General features: G+C 37.1%; 1 protein-coding gene across 3 annotated transcripts in view; it reads right to left on the bottom strand.

Annotated features, from left to right (window-relative positions):
* The window catches only part of syne1.L (spectrin repeat containing, nuclear envelope 1 L homeolog), a 285,490-nt gene that overhangs the window by 87,628 nt on the left and 182,298 nt on the right, over positions 1-15,564 (bottom strand). For all 3 annotated transcript variants that reach the window (XM_018263031.2, XM_041562725.1, XM_041562726.1), the window contains 14 exons: positions 14,960-15,297; positions 13,845-13,989; positions 13,342-13,560; positions 12,494-12,759; positions 11,633-11,798; positions 10,153-10,308; positions 9,552-9,704; positions 8,539-8,721; positions 6,670-6,807; positions 6,393-6,578; positions 6,115-6,237; positions 5,392-5,574; positions 4,522-4,665; positions 1,748-1,942 (listed from right to left, as the gene is read on the bottom strand). In XM_018263031.2, the coding sequence (XP_018118520.1) occupies positions 1,748-1,942; positions 4,522-4,665; positions 5,392-5,574; positions 6,115-6,237; positions 6,393-6,578; positions 6,670-6,807; positions 8,539-8,721; positions 9,552-9,704; positions 10,153-10,308; positions 11,633-11,798; positions 12,494-12,759; positions 13,342-13,560; positions 13,845-13,989; positions 14,960-15,297 (2,595 nt within the window). The remainder of the gene's footprint in view (positions 1-1,747; positions 1,943-4,521; positions 4,666-5,391; positions 5,575-6,114; positions 6,238-6,392; positions 6,579-6,669; positions 6,808-8,538; positions 8,722-9,551; positions 9,705-10,152; positions 10,309-11,632; positions 11,799-12,493; positions 12,760-13,341; positions 13,561-13,844; positions 13,990-14,959; positions 15,298-15,564) is intronic.

Below are 15,564 nucleotides of genomic sequence, written 5' to 3'. Positions count from 1 at the left end.
AAGCTGTTACAGGTTGGATCAGGTAGCTGGTCCAAGCAAGTAAAAATGGAGGTTGTGGGTCAAGGTGTGGGTCTACCTGTTTAGACCTGGGCAAGTCTCCACAATAAAATCCAGTGTGTGATTCAAAGAATGAATGTGTTTTTGCAGTAAGAAAAATATGGATGGTAAGGAAAAAATGCAAAAAGAGATAAGGACTATAATAAACATACATTATTTTACTAGATTTTTCTTAAATAAAAGACAGTTCCCATTATAAAAAGCACCAATTACATTAATGCAATACATTAAGTTGTTCAATCAGAAGAAATCAGTATACTACAATAAAAGAAAAGATTTTGAGTAATTTCCTAAAAATATAAATCTTAGGTTACTTAATTTAGTAAACTATGCATGTATAATTATTTCGGAACCCCAAACACATAAGCAGGAGCGACTGTTCTTGCGGGCTGCATGGTTTTTTAATCATAAATAATTTTACATAAATACAAACCTTATTGAACAGTGCTAAGTGGCATGTACAGTAGTAGCAAAGGGGACAGTGATTTTAATTGTTGATTGAATCTACAGTATACAGTGTTACTAAGTTAAACAACCAACTGCAGCTGGTGATGTATGATTCCCATCTTTTATTCTAAAAACCTGGCAATTTACTAGTGGGGCATAGGGAATTGATCTGCTTCAGTCACTCCTACATGTAGTTGTTCCAAATGGCCATTTGTAATATTCTCTATTAAATTGTTGGGGTCCAATGGCTGTCTACTGTGATCTTACAATAGAGTGAGTGGGCAGCGCTGTAATGTTCTATATTTTGCAGCAGTTTGGCAATATACTCCTTGCCATTAGAGATGGCAGTCAGCCATATGTCCCTTCTGGGAGCACCGATTCTTTAATTGAATACATTATAATAAATTGTATAGTGATTTTCTGACATAACCATCGGGTTAGCTATTCCTGAATAGTGCATTTGTCAATATTGCAATAAAAAAAAAAAATAAAATAACTGAGTGCTTTCAGTTGCAGGCTCTAAAAGTGAATTTAGAGGCAAACTTTTCTTTAATACACCAGAAAAAAAGGACAAAGAGCAAATCTAACCAGTGCTGATATCAGCGACTGTCTATGAACAGTGGGGATCAGCCAGGATCAGGAACAAACAGCTGCTTGCGAGTAAACCCATTCTCACTATGCTTTGAAGTGAAACTGGTTTGGGTATTTAGTGGAGCCATGCTGCCCACCTGATCAGTCTGACCCAAATCTTCAGCTATATTCTAATTTACATCTCCACAGTTTGGTATGATGCGCAGCTGTATAAATGTAAATGCTATTTTTTTTTTCCACTACTACTACTTATTGTGTGCTGTATCTGTGAAAATTTTATTATTTGAGTTACTCATTAAGCTAGATCAGTGCTTGTTGTGCATTAGAGAATAAAAGAAAGAAAGAAAGGGAAATGCAAATCAGGAAATAAAAAGGTTTCTCTGTATTATTTGTATGTAAACATGTACATACACCTATTTTTTTAATCCGTATATAATCAGAATACACAATCTTGCTGTTCTGTTTATTCAGAGGCTAAGCACTAGGGTATGCCTATATTGAAATGTTAAGCATGTGTGCAATTCAGTTCATAAAATGATAGTGCTTTGGTATTGATTTCCATATAAGAATCAGTCCGCAGGCTAGGCTGGAAAAACAGCTTTGTTGTCTGGCTAGCAGCAGCAAAAGCAGATGACGGGAGCAGAGGCCTTACCATAACAACAGACGGATGAGCAGAGTGTGCGGGGAGGAGTTCGGCATCAAGTTCCTCCATTCCCTCTGTGAGCCCCTCCACTTCAGTTACAGTCAGCAGCATGGTAGCATGCTTGGCTTTCATTGTAAGCATCTTGCACTTGGAATTCAGCGAGGCTATCTGCTCTTGGTAACCCTTGATCTTTTTGGCCAGTTCCTGGGAACACATGTTTAGTGGTTACATGACAGAAAACACAGAGGAGGAGGAGGAGAAGAAGAGAAGCAATATCATTCTGTTGCAGGCAGGCACAGAGGCTGGGCGCGTCTAGCCAATAGAATGGCAGCTCACAAGCCATGCATCATCCAGCAACAGCAGCAGCAACCGCTCAGGGGCAGGATGTTGTCGATTGTGAAAAGGAACAAAGTCAGGCTGCATCTCACAATACAGAGGCAAACCACAAATCTGTGTATCCGCAGCAGATGGCTCTGCTCTCACGCTTAGCAATGGCTGCACAAATGCCACTGCTACACATATACAGAAATACAGTACAGCTGAACAACCCCGTCATTCTAATTGACTACATGCCATTCTCTTAATATTACAGCAAGAGAGAAGGCTCATGTCTCGGCCACTAGAATGAGCTCATGTCATGACCACAACATTCAAATATGCAGCACTCAGCTCTCAGGAAGTAACAACGCAGGGAGAGTGTATATGGTGATGAACTGTGAGAAGTGGCAAACAAATATGCCGAGGCTTAGGGTGCCCGTTACTTCTACACGTTAACCTTTTCCTTGCTATTTCCATTGGCAGTACATTACATACACAATTATGCTAAATAAATTATACATTAGTATGGTTAAAGGGGCGGTTCACTTTTAAGTTAACTTTTAGTATGTTATAGAATGACCAATTATAAGCAACTTTTCAAGTGGCCTATATTTTTCTTCTTGTTATATTTTATTTTTAATCATTTGCCTTCTTCTTCTGACTCTTTCAAACTTAGGGGTCACTGACCTCATCTAAAAACAAATGCTCTGTAAGGCTACACATTTATTGTTATTGCTACTTTTGATTACTCATCTTTCTATTCGGGTACTCCCCCCTTTATATTCCAGTCTCTTATTCAAATCAATGCATAGTTGCTAGGGTAATTTTGACCCTAGCAACCAGATTGCTGAAATTGCAAACTGGAGAGATGCTTAATAAAAAACTCAAAAACTCACAAATAATAAGAAATGAAAACCAATTGCAAATATAACTTTCTACATCATACAAATTTTAAGGTGAAAACCCCCTTTAACAGTACATTTCTAGTGTAATTGTGACAACATACTGTACATAACATATCATTTGTACTCACTGGCTACAGTGTAACTATTTATGCCCAGTAGGGGATGCTGTTCTATACCTGTCTATAAGAAATGCTAAAGCAACAGCAGCTCCCAATTATATTTATAAATGATGCAGAGTTCAGTGCACATATTAATTATGTTTACATGAATTTCTTTTCAAGAGAAATATTTGGAGATTGTATAAATACATTTTCCTTTCTAAGCTGACACAAAATAAAAGGATAATTAAATCATCATACAAAATCTCAGTAATGCTGGAAACAAAAGTGGGAGTTGATAGAAACCGATGGGACACTCTGATGTAAATTGCACACACAATATTTCACAATAAGACATTGAGTTGGTTCAATAGGCTAAGGCAGTTCCAGATCAACTGGTGACCACATTGGCAATGATTCGGGTCAACAGTTGGTACAGTTTTCCTTTTTAACTAATTAACTTTGGTGTAGACCAACTAGAAACCAAATGTTCAGATAGTCTTGCATCTCACATGAAGACTGAAAGTACTTCAGTAACAGAGTTCCATATATTTTGCATCACTTTATCATATGCCAAATGCCACATCATAATAAATGCTACATTATAGTCTAAGTAATGTTAATTAGTAAGAAGACATAAAACAACTCCTTTCCCCTGGGGTTCTGGAGGAATTTGATTGACAGTGGCACATAAAAAGGTGAAGTGTTCAAAAACTTATAAAAAAGAAAAAAATGAAGGCCAAAGGAAAAGTTGCTTAAAATTAGCCATGCTATAAAATGCATAAAGTTAACTTAAAGGTGAAACACCTCTTTACATTTTGGAGAAACGGTTGGTTAAAAAAAAAAAAAGCAATGGAGTCATTAGGAAAAGTCATAGTCTACAGTAAGTTATAATTTCTGGTGAACTATCTGAAACTGCCTAAACTGAAAACTGAAGTTTTGGAAACGACCCCTTTAACCTTTCACAGTGATACACTGCAGAGGAACACAAAGCACAAACACAGTTTGCATTTCTCATAATACTACAGGAATGAGGCCCTTTATCTGTAAACCTGTTATTCAGAAATACATTTAAAGAAAATAATTCTAATTTGTAAAAACAATTTTCCTTTTCCTCTTTAATAACTAAATAGTACTTTGTAATTGAGTGTAACTTGGTTACATGAATCCAAACATTCCAGATAATAGATCCTATATATGCACATGGTTCTGGATGGATTTTATACAGTATGTTGCGTTACGGCAGATAGCCAAAGGGCAACCCTGAACACCCTGTTACTTGCAAGACCATAGGGGTAATTTAGTTTACCCCATGGTGTTAGTATAAGAGCACTAAGGGCATGCGTACAAGATTACTGCATTCAATCCAAGGTGAGAGGAGCACAGAGGGATGTAGCAATACAGGTAATGCCCTTGCAGTGTGCAAGATGCAAAAAAATGGGGCAAGAAAAAACTGATTTACCTCATGGCGTTTGATCTGGAATTGTAGCTCCTGAATGTTACTGGTTGTCACTTTGGCATCTTGTAACTCATGGTGTGCCTCCTCAATGAGTTGTTGTAAATGCTTCATTTCCTGCTCATATTGCTCATACTGTACTACAGCCTCCTGTGTAGCGTGAGGTATTAGATAGGACAATGTGTTATGTTTGCTTTGGGAAAAATTAGTCAAGTGATGCACTCCAGGCCCAGACTGGTAATCTATAAATTCTGTCAAATACCAGAAAGGAGAGGCTGCTGTAAAATGCTATTGACAGGCGCTATTTTATGGACCTTTAGTGGGCAGTTTTGGTCTCTGTGTACTTTAAATGCTAGGGTTGTACTGGTACAGCAGTAAAGTAAGGAGAACAGCCAAATGTAAAAATATATACAGTATATAAAATACATTTTGCAAGTTTTTATTGCATTTATCAGTTTACTTTACTTGGCACTGGGCATAATCAGGGCTGGTTGCACATCAAGGTTTCACACATATTATTTGTGTCTTGTTTTATTCTTGCAGTCAGAATTGTACCAGTATGTGCATCTGCACCCATCATCCTCAGGGTGCCACAGTATCTCCAGGAGGCCCCATGGGACACAAGCCCTGGTGCAGTTGCATCTCCTGCCACCCTCCAGCCCAGGCTTATATGACTGTCAGTTCGTAATAAAACTTTCTCAGCTGTCAGGAAAATATTCCTGACTACGGATAGTGCCTATAACTTGTAGAAATATTGAAGAACTGGTAAATCTGCCCCATGATGTCACTTTACTTTTAGTGACTGTGATTTAAACCTATTTGTGGAATGACCTGGCGGTGGTGACAATATGGAATACAAAAATACAAAGCATGTACCTGCATAATATTGCATTGCTGGATAGCCGTGTGCTGTAGGCGACTTGTCTCTTCCTGAAGCCGGAGAGCAGTTCGGCAGATAGGGAGATTAGTGACAACTTCTTCAGGAATTCTTAAAGCACTTTGGCAAGTTTGGACAGCTTGGACTTTTGGCTTTAGAGACTCCATTTTGGATAAGAGATGCTACAACATTTAATGGAACTTTCAGCACAGTGTAGGCATTACTCTTTCTAACAAAGACACATATACATACATGGTTCTATATATAATACACAAGAGCCATGAATATCCTGTAAATTACATCCTTGGTGATGTCATCAGTTATAATCAGTGCATCGTGATGTCATTTCTGTGACATGACCCACTGAAACTTGTGCATTATAATAAATAATATATCCCCGTTGTAAAATATGAGGATATTAGAAGTACATGAGCTACGGCCTCATGCTTTTAAATGATCATGAACCTCCTCACTAACTTATACAATCCTTATATTTTAAAATAGGAGGAAACTATATGTACTATATAATCTGTTTTGGAGATTTAAACACTAACAAAATCCACTGATATTGTTTTGTATCTAAAAAATTTCATTGCATAAAAGTTTCTGCTTTCCCTTAATAAGATTTTATGACTTTTCCATAGCTGCAAATACTGACTGCAGTTTGGAAAGAAAATGTACTGCCCCTCTCCAAAAGATGAAAATGTATTCAGTCCTTTTACCTGTCTGTGAGACAGTTGTTCCTTCAGGCTCAAGCGCCCAAGCTCTGGAGAGGTCAAGGTGGTCTGAGCTTGTTCTAGTGCAGTTTGTAACGCTCTTACCTCGGATTCAAAATCCTTCATATCCTATAGGTTCAAGACATTTCATTTGCAATTCATTCAATCATCATTTGATGAAATAAAGCTTTTATATATAAGGTATTAAATCTAGAATCTGCTGAAACAAAAGCTGAATAAACATGTCCAATAAATATTCCAGGAGGCTTCCCAAAACACCTTACCTTTGCAGCATCCTGGAGGCTTTGAAGACGATGCCTTAATATTTGTTGCAAATCTTCTGTTTGGTGACCAAGATCCGAAACATGCCGAGCCATCCCTTCTGTACAATATACACTTGCTAGGTATTCTGTCTTTTCATTCATAGCTTCTAAGTCACTGTGAATATCTCTTGATTCCTCCAGCAGAGCCTGTTCAGTTAATATTATGTTTTTACTACAGCTAGGAAATGTGTTTCACGTATACAGCATCTCTGTTTAAGCCATAGGTAATATTACTAACCTGGTTAGTTAGTGATTGGTCCCGAAGCTGACTTGCTGAAGTCCATATAATGTGACCATGCACCAATATTTTTGCTTTCTCTATCCATTTTAGAATAAACTCAAGCATCTCGTTGTATTCCTCTAGCTGAACAGCAGCCTAGAAATGTACAGAAGTATGTTGTTAAACAAGAAAATGTTATAACAGAACAATTTCGTTAAAATCCCAACGCAGGTTATGCGGGAAACCCGTTATACAGAAAACTTAATTAACTAATTAAGATATAGTTAATCCTTTTGAGTTTATTTAATAATTTTTTAATAGACAAAATATGGCGATCAAAATTACGTAAAGATACCTTATGCAGAAAACTCCAGGTCCTATACCTGTATTTTATTAAATACATATTGCAGGACTGGCTATTCAATTTACTTAAAATAGAGGGATTGTGTTTTTAAGGCTAAATCATTGTGTTTTGTCGTCCGACTAATTAATCAGTAGGGAGTGGGGTCAAAGGGCAACAAATCCATTGCAATCACTCCCCATTGATTTCAATAGCAATTGTTTAGAATCATGAATGCATGCATTTCAAAAGTGGAAAACACCAGGTTTAATAATATGACAGGCTGCACTGTTTGATTTGTGCCATAAGTTTTAAGAAACACTGGCGTGTATTAGGGTAGGACTCAACGAACGATTATGTCGCGATCCGACGCACTGCGACAAAACGCATGCGACTTGTAAGAGATAGAATTGTCACATGGTGTCGCAGCGTTGATCCGACGCAACACGACTGTCGGATGCAGACGCTACACGCTGCGTCTGCATCCGACAGTCGCGTCACCATGTGACAATTCTATCTCTTACCTTATTTTTGTCGCATGCTTAAAGTCACATGCGTTTTGTCGCAGCGCGTCGGGTCGCGACAAAATAGTTTGTGGAGTCCTACCCTTAGTGATTGCACCTCTTTGTGCATTTAATTTACATGTCTTTCTGTAAGTATGTATACACATATATTTTCCATCTGTGTCTATTTTTATTTGTGTCTGTGTGCATATATGTCTGTTTGACTGTGTCTGCATTTGTATGCGTATCTGTATAGGTATCATTATTTACTTCTGAAGCTATATTTGTGTGTATGTGCATCTCAGTCAGTTTTTCTTGTACTTGTGTTATTAAGTATGCCTTATTTGTGTAATAAAAATATGCCAACATCAAAAAAAAAAAACTAAGGTTGTATTTACGTTTAAAATGAAAATATGCTCAATTCTGAAAAAATATATGGGGCAAGGCACCATGTTTTTTTCCAACATTCATGATGGTTGGGGCACATAGGCGTCCCCCATGCAAACCCCTAATTTGCTAAGGGGAGGTGAATAGTTCAGCTATGTCCCAGGCATGGTATAGTAAATAAACACTATGGTTACTTATTCAGCACCTGTATGTGTATGAAGTTGTTAGTACAAGACGAAACAGCACCACCTTCTTTTTAGAAATTAAAACGCCTTTATTGGAACCCTTTAGGGCATTACAGCAACGTTTCGGGTCACACCTGACCCTTTGTCAAGCTTGACAAAGGGTCAGGTGTGACCCGAAACTTTGCTGTAATGCCCTAAAGGGTTCCAATAAAGGCGTTTTAATTTCTAAAAAGAAGGTGGTGCTGTTTCGTCTTGTACTACTAAGTGTATACCCGTGGAAAAGTGGCCACTGGATAACTTGCACCACAAGAAAGAAAAAGCCAGGAGGCTGTGCTGACTACCTTGTATATACCATGTGTATGAAGTTGTGACACCCACTGAATAGCTGGGGGGGGGGTGCAAAAGTGTCCCCGTCAGCTTTAAGATTCCAGTGAGCAGCAAGCAGATAGCGTATGGTTGTGTGGAACTGTACCTGTTTCAGTTTGCCTGCCTTCTGTTCTGCCTCCTGGCTGGCCTGCTGGTGAATCTCTGTGAGCTTTCCTACTTTATCTATCAGTTGCTTTGCCTGTGACGGACTCTGCTCTGCAAAATCTTGGACTGCAGCATCCAGTTCCACCAGCTTTATGTTACAGGTATCTAAGGTCTCACACAATTTCTGCAATAGGGAGAAAACACAATGTTACTGCCTCATAAAAACATTATAGCTCAAAATGTAAATTCTGTCATATAAAACATGCTTTGAGATGCAAACCAGAATTGTGTCCAATTCAGTATTCTCTTTTGGATTAGGCCGAACTATAAGGGTCATATTTATAGAGTAGGGTAAAGCTTAAATATACCAAACATAGCCATGACCATAAATACTCCACTGTCATCTCACAATGTTTACTACTGTGTCAGGCTGCACTGTTTGCTTTGTGCCATAAGGTTTAAGAAAAACTGGCATGTATTAGTGATGGCACCTCTTTATGTTATTATTTTATGCAAATGTATAACTTATTTTAAAAACTGCTCAAATCTGACTATGCCACCGAGGGTCTGGGTTCAAGTTGACATTCCAGCCTTTTTTTTTGCATGATTCATTATTATAAATACAGTTGCATATAACAGCAGCTTATGTGAGTTCCTTATCAGCCACATTTTCAACTGCAGATTAAATTTCAATTGGACAGACTGATAGCATTCAATATGACTCCCACAGGATGGCCTAACTGTTCAAAGAATAGGATTTGTTCCACTCACATAAATCAATATTATGCAGGTGAATAAGGCTATGTGCACAATACTACTACAATACACCATAATATTACCATTTATTGACAGTAATGAGAATGTAAAACTACTTGAAAGTATGGTTTAGTTAGGTTTAGTTTCCCTTCAAGCAGAAGGGATATTTCTAATAAATACAAGTTTGAGAATTGTTTTCTGATTTTGCATATAATCTGGTAACCTTACCATACAAATATGCTACAATGCAAGACTCACTTTGTGATCGTTTTTCGCACGTGGTAGATTATTTGTCTTTTCTTTCAGTTTTTCTAAAATCGTTTTCAGCTCATCTTCAATATCGTTTATTTGCTGGCTAAACCCATGGTGGAGTGCCTGGTTGTGCAGAGCTTCTCTTTGCCTTGCTTGGATCTAGATTGTTGCAAGAAAAAGACAATTTCCAATTACTATTCATAGTTACAAAAATAGGCAGACATTTACTCAGCAGGGGGAACTGAATTCTATGCTAGGAGATGCCATAGTTTGGAAATCTATAGCTGTGCTAAAAAAACACAGACGAGTATAATGGAAGGATAACACCTTCTGTTCACCAGAACATTCAGAGAGAGGATCTGACAACAAAGGATGCAGTCAGCTAACTGAGACCTAAGAATTTTAATTAGCCCAAATCCAAATAGACACATCCTGTTTTGTCATTATTATAGGCCATAGATGCATGTCTACTGTATTAGCAGAAAATATAACACATAACATTTTACTAAATTTGGGCAAACCATTGGACAAAAGGCCTATTTTTGGAGAGTAGATGGGTTACTATTATACAACCATTAGAAATGTGCCTTTTGTGTTTAAGGTTTACCTCTTCATTAATAGTCCCAAGCGCTAATGCCACTTCAGCAAGCAGTAGGGAAAGCTCAGAAGGCAAAATAGTGTACATCTCCAAATATTTACTCTGCTGCTCTTCAGAAAGTTTCTCCACTTTATGACGATGACAATTTAATTCTTCTTGGAGAATCTATGGAAATAAAATAAAAATGTATGTCTTTTCAGAAGGGGTCCATCATGTGCTGATATTCTGTAGATATATATCGTAACATATTAATGTTTATAGCTATTTAAAAATATTTTAATAAAACTGAAATATTGGTTTAATATCTGTGTATTTATTGCGTGATAATTGCATGATAATTACATATGGGTACCTCCATGGCACCTGAAGGTACCTGAATTGTTCTAGCAATAAAAAGTTTAGCAGAACAATAATCCCCTTATTTATCTTCTGCAAGCTTATTGGAACTGAATTTAAACAATGCAGGTAGTGCAATGAGTCCTGTGTAACTGTCCAGGTCCATGGATTTATTTGATGTACTTGCCATGGAGGCACCAGTATGTTCAACTTAACAAAAATGCTAAATTAAGAATTTATTTTATTGAAATACATTTACTGATATATAAAGCATTTACATAGAGTAGCACATGATAGATCAGCATTAAGTCATTCAGTTCCAGGTCTCATTGATCTTGATTTTATTCAAATCAGCGATGCGAGGGTAATTTGTATTTTAGCTACCAGATAGCTGAAATTGCATACCGGAGGGCTGCTGAACAATAGCTCAAAAACAAAATATTTATTATGCATCTTACTATTCAGGCCCTCTCCTATTGCTATTTAAGTCTAGTATTTAAATCAATGCATGGTAGGGTAGTTTGGACCCTAGCAACCAGTTTGCTGACACTGCAAATCGGAGAGCTTCTGAATAAGAAGCTGATAATTAAAAAAACACAAATAATAATAATATAAAATGAAAACCCATTGCAAATTGTTTAAAAATATCATATCATACTAAAAGTTCATTTAAAGGCAAGCAACCCCTTTAAACAAGATCAAGAGGCAACCACAAACAGCATGGACAACATTGCACTTATATGTTGATATCATAGATTCAGGGTTGATTCTGCCATGAGGCAGTGCAGGTCACCAGGGGTAAAAAAAAAAGCCACTCCTGGTAGCTTTAAGAGCCACGTTTCTGGTTTTGAAACTGACATTTTGAATCTGAGGCCCCTACTTGCTCCTGTAGGAGCACAAAATCATAAGCATGGGGTGAGAGACGGGGGCTTTGGGAAGGAGCAGCAGAATTACCCCTGTGTAGATTCAGTGTTTGCTGACACCAATACCAAATCACAATCAAATGCACTGACATTTTTTTCTAAAAATTAAATATTTAATTGTAAAATAACATTCTTAATAACACTGACTAAAATATCTATAAATATATTTTTTTTCTGTTTTAGATATACTGTAATAACTGAACACAAATCAAAGAATTAAGATACCAAACCTTCAATTCCTGCAAATACTCGTCTCCCTCTGAAGAAGGATTCAGTAAACTGTCTTTGGTTTCTTTTATCCAGGTCTTCACAACATTCAGGTCCTTTTCCACATCCTCTCGTTCCTTCAGCTCCTGTTCTACAAGCTTCTTGCTTTTTTTCACTTTCTGTTGCATGCTAAAGTGAGTAAAACAAAACAATGATTTTATGTGTAAAATAATTCATAAAAATGGAATTAATAAGGCACGCAATTTATTGTAATGTGTTTAATTGGTTAGCTATTTATCTTTGGATGCATCTTTATCATCTTCTACTGTGCATTAGTGCATATGTGTCTGACTGGAGGTTTCTAGCAACCTTACCTCTGGCATCAAAAATCCACAATAACAAGGTTTATGCAATGTTTTCTTTTCAATTTCTTTTCACGAGGAGATTCGGGGAGATTATGTCGCCTGGCGACTAATCGCCTCTTCTGAGCGACAATCTCCCCAAACTGCCTCAGCGTGTTTTCCCATAGGCTATAATGAAAAGTCGCCTGCGCTAAAGCACACGCGGTGATGCATTTTCCATAGTCGCCCGAAGTTGCCTGACGGAGGCAACCAATGTTGTTGGTAGCCTGATGCACCAGCCTGTAACATGAATTGTGCACCTAACTGGTACGATTGTTTGCAGCCTTTGAGTTCTCTCTAGATTATAATGTATGCATTATTAGTCATGCATGTAATGTAACATACAGGGTATGCAGAGTTATAGCACAGAGGTGGATCTAGAGTAGATTTAACAGAGAATTTAATCTCATGTGAAAGTTTCCACTGAGGGTCAAGCCCCGCCATCTCCAGTTTAACAAACAATACTGGGTATTTACTACATACTTTGCACATCTGTCCTGCATTGCTTTGATTTCTTGCATTACTGGCGTATCCTCTAGGGAGGTCGACTCAGTTTCTGCATCCCTTAACACTCCATTCAGAGCGTGCTGCCGAAGCATGGTAACGGCTGTCTGCTCTTGTTCCAATTCTCGACTAAAGGCTTCATGATTTTCCAACAGTTCAACTAGTTCAGCCTTGAAAGCCTTTTCAGTAGAGTTTTCTGGTAGTTTCTCTTGAAGTTTATCAATCATTAAAGTAGACTGCTGAATCTGAGGAAAAAACAAACATGAAATATGAAAACATCTATAACTATCCAGTCACAAGCCAGAGCAAATCCATGACACATATTTGCCCAAATTGTAGTGTATTGGCAACCACTGAAAACCAGCACAAACCATAAGAAAATTGCTTACATCTTCTTGTGGTCTTTATTACAAGTGTGCATTCCCAGGTGCTTGAAGGGCAAAGAAGGATCTTCTGGGAAGAGGGATGCCTGTTGCTAACACTTACCTTAAACAAGTAAAGAAACCCAACGGGAGTATAAACAAAAGTCTACATCGCAACCATCTGCGTTGCTCATGTGAATTCAAAATACAGACTGGCTTCTTTTGTCAGAATATATGGTGAATAGTGGCACTTTTCACTTATTTAATAAATGGATCTTTGTACCCAGGAAGTATAGCAGGGTTGGGAACAACACAGATACCTCAGTAGTATTATCTGGTTGAAATGGTTTTAGTATCCATTTTTCTGTTAATGAATTCATTTTTATATGAATAAATATTTTATTTTCTTTGCAATGTTAGGGACCTTAAACCTGTGTTTGGAGTAAGCATGATTTTTAAATTTACCTTTTCACTTAGTTCTTTCCATTCCTGCACTGCCTCCTCCAGGATCTTTTCCTGTTCTCTTGCTGTGCTTCGGAGTCTGGTCCACCTCTGCCACACCGTTGTCATTGACTTACATATAGAAGCTTTACTGGCATCACTTCCCAACTTCTCAATCACAGAAGCTTTTTCCTCTAATGCTGTAATCTTCTCATGAAAAGAATTTACTAGAGACACCAAAGACTGAAAAACAGGAAACCACAATATATATATTTGGTGCATTGCATTATTTACAGCTGAAACCCTGATAATTGAAACCTCATAATTCCTATAAACATTTGATGGTTATTCCTTGTTTATACTACAAATCCTAAATCTTAATCAAGGCAATACACTGTCATCTACGTCTTTTATTTTATTTGTATTACACATCCCACATCCTGATAATTGCTCCTTTGTTTTAAAATACACACAAGAAAGGGAACTGCATATGTTTTAGCACTCAATGAACATGTTTATGAAGTCACCTTGTGGTTTAAATGCTTCTCTTCTGCTTTCAGCCCAGAAGCATCTTTCATGACGGAAAACCTGGATAATTTTATCTCAGCTTCATTTAAAGACATTATAACATCTTGTCTTTCCTCTTGATATGAGTGCCACTGTGCTGTGAATCTTTCAGAAAAAGAACAATAGCATCAATAAGAAAGAATGTAGAAATAGATTAAGATAACAAAATTACTCATTGGCAAAATGTAATTTGGGTTGTAAAGGTAATACAGGTATGTAATCCCTTATCCAGAAACCTATTATACAGAAAGCTCCGGATTATGAGAAGACTATCTCCCATTGACTCAATTTTAATCAAATAATTAAAAATGTTAAAACATATTCCCTTGTACATGGTCCAAACTAAGTTATAAGTAATCCCTATTGGAGGCAAAACAATCCTATTAAGTAGACTCAAAGTATGGATCCAAATTACAAAAATAACCCTTATCCAGAAAGCCCCAGGACTTGAGCAGGTCCCATACCTGTATTATACTCTTCTGTACTTATTACCATGAGACATCTGCATATTTATTATGCTTTTGAGCTTATTCTGGATCAATACTGATCCATATTCAAGGATTTGGACCTTTGCTGGGTGACGAATAAGACCTCATCACTTCCCGCTGCTTTTATGCATGAATGATCATATCAGCCGATAGTGAAGCGATCCTGAGGCACCACTTCCTTTCCTCATTGCCAATTCAGCAACCACTGGCCAACATGGTGCATTGGCAGATGAAATGTCAAACCTGCCTGATATCCAAACTAACCAGCTTAATTCCCTTAATTTAGATGTATTTGCCCATAATAGCTACTTTTCTAGTAGGTGGACATTTTCATAGTAACTCTTTGTACAAAATTTCTATATATATATATATATAGATATATATATATATATATATATATATATATATATATATATCTATATATATATATATATCTATATATATATATATATATATATATATATTATATATTAATACTACAATTATATATATATTAATACTGCATGCTGAGAAAGTGTTGATGATCTATCTGTTTTTTTGCCTTATAGAGTCACATTCTACAAGGAAAAACACTTAAAGTTCAGTACCTTTTCAGTAGATCTAATTCAGCTTTAATTTGCTCATTTGTGTCTTTGCCTTTTGCCTTCTGAGTGGCTACACTTTGTTTTAGCTGATCCCGTGCTGATTTTTGAACGAAATCCTCCAGCTCTGACACCAGAAGATGCAGCTCATCCACATGTCCATTGAATTTGTTCTCTGTACTAATAAACTCCATTGCATTTTTTAAGCATTCCTCTGCTGTTTCTACATCAACGCCGCTGCTTGTCTGTTGTAACAATTCTTGGGCATCTTTCACCCAGTCCAAAGAACACTGCAGTACTTTGTGGTATCGATGGCTAGTAATATACATTTTATCAAGCGCACTCTGTAAAATACATTTTGACTTAAGATAAGTTTTAGCACCAAAAACACAACTAAAAACCTTCTTTCTGCTCTGTAAACAATAATTTCTCATTTATGGTCTTTAGTGATTTACACAGTAACCTACAGTATGTTCCTGTTTCACAGTACCAAAATCATATCATGTCAAACCTGTAAAAAAGCAAACATTGTATTGGTAGCTATGGGTTACTGCACAAGGGCAAACAGCGACTTTAATTACATATGGTCCATAGTCTATATCCAAGAATTT

Source organism: Xenopus laevis, chromosome 5L, assembly GCF_017654675.1.
Source record: "Xenopus laevis strain J_2021 chromosome 5L, Xenopus_laevis_v10.1, whole genome shotgun sequence".
Lineage (NCBI taxonomy): Eukaryota > Metazoa > Chordata > Amphibia > Anura > Pipidae > Xenopus > Xenopus laevis.
Note: the sequence above shows the minus strand (reverse complement) of the source record. Positions and strands in the feature narration are given on the sequence as shown.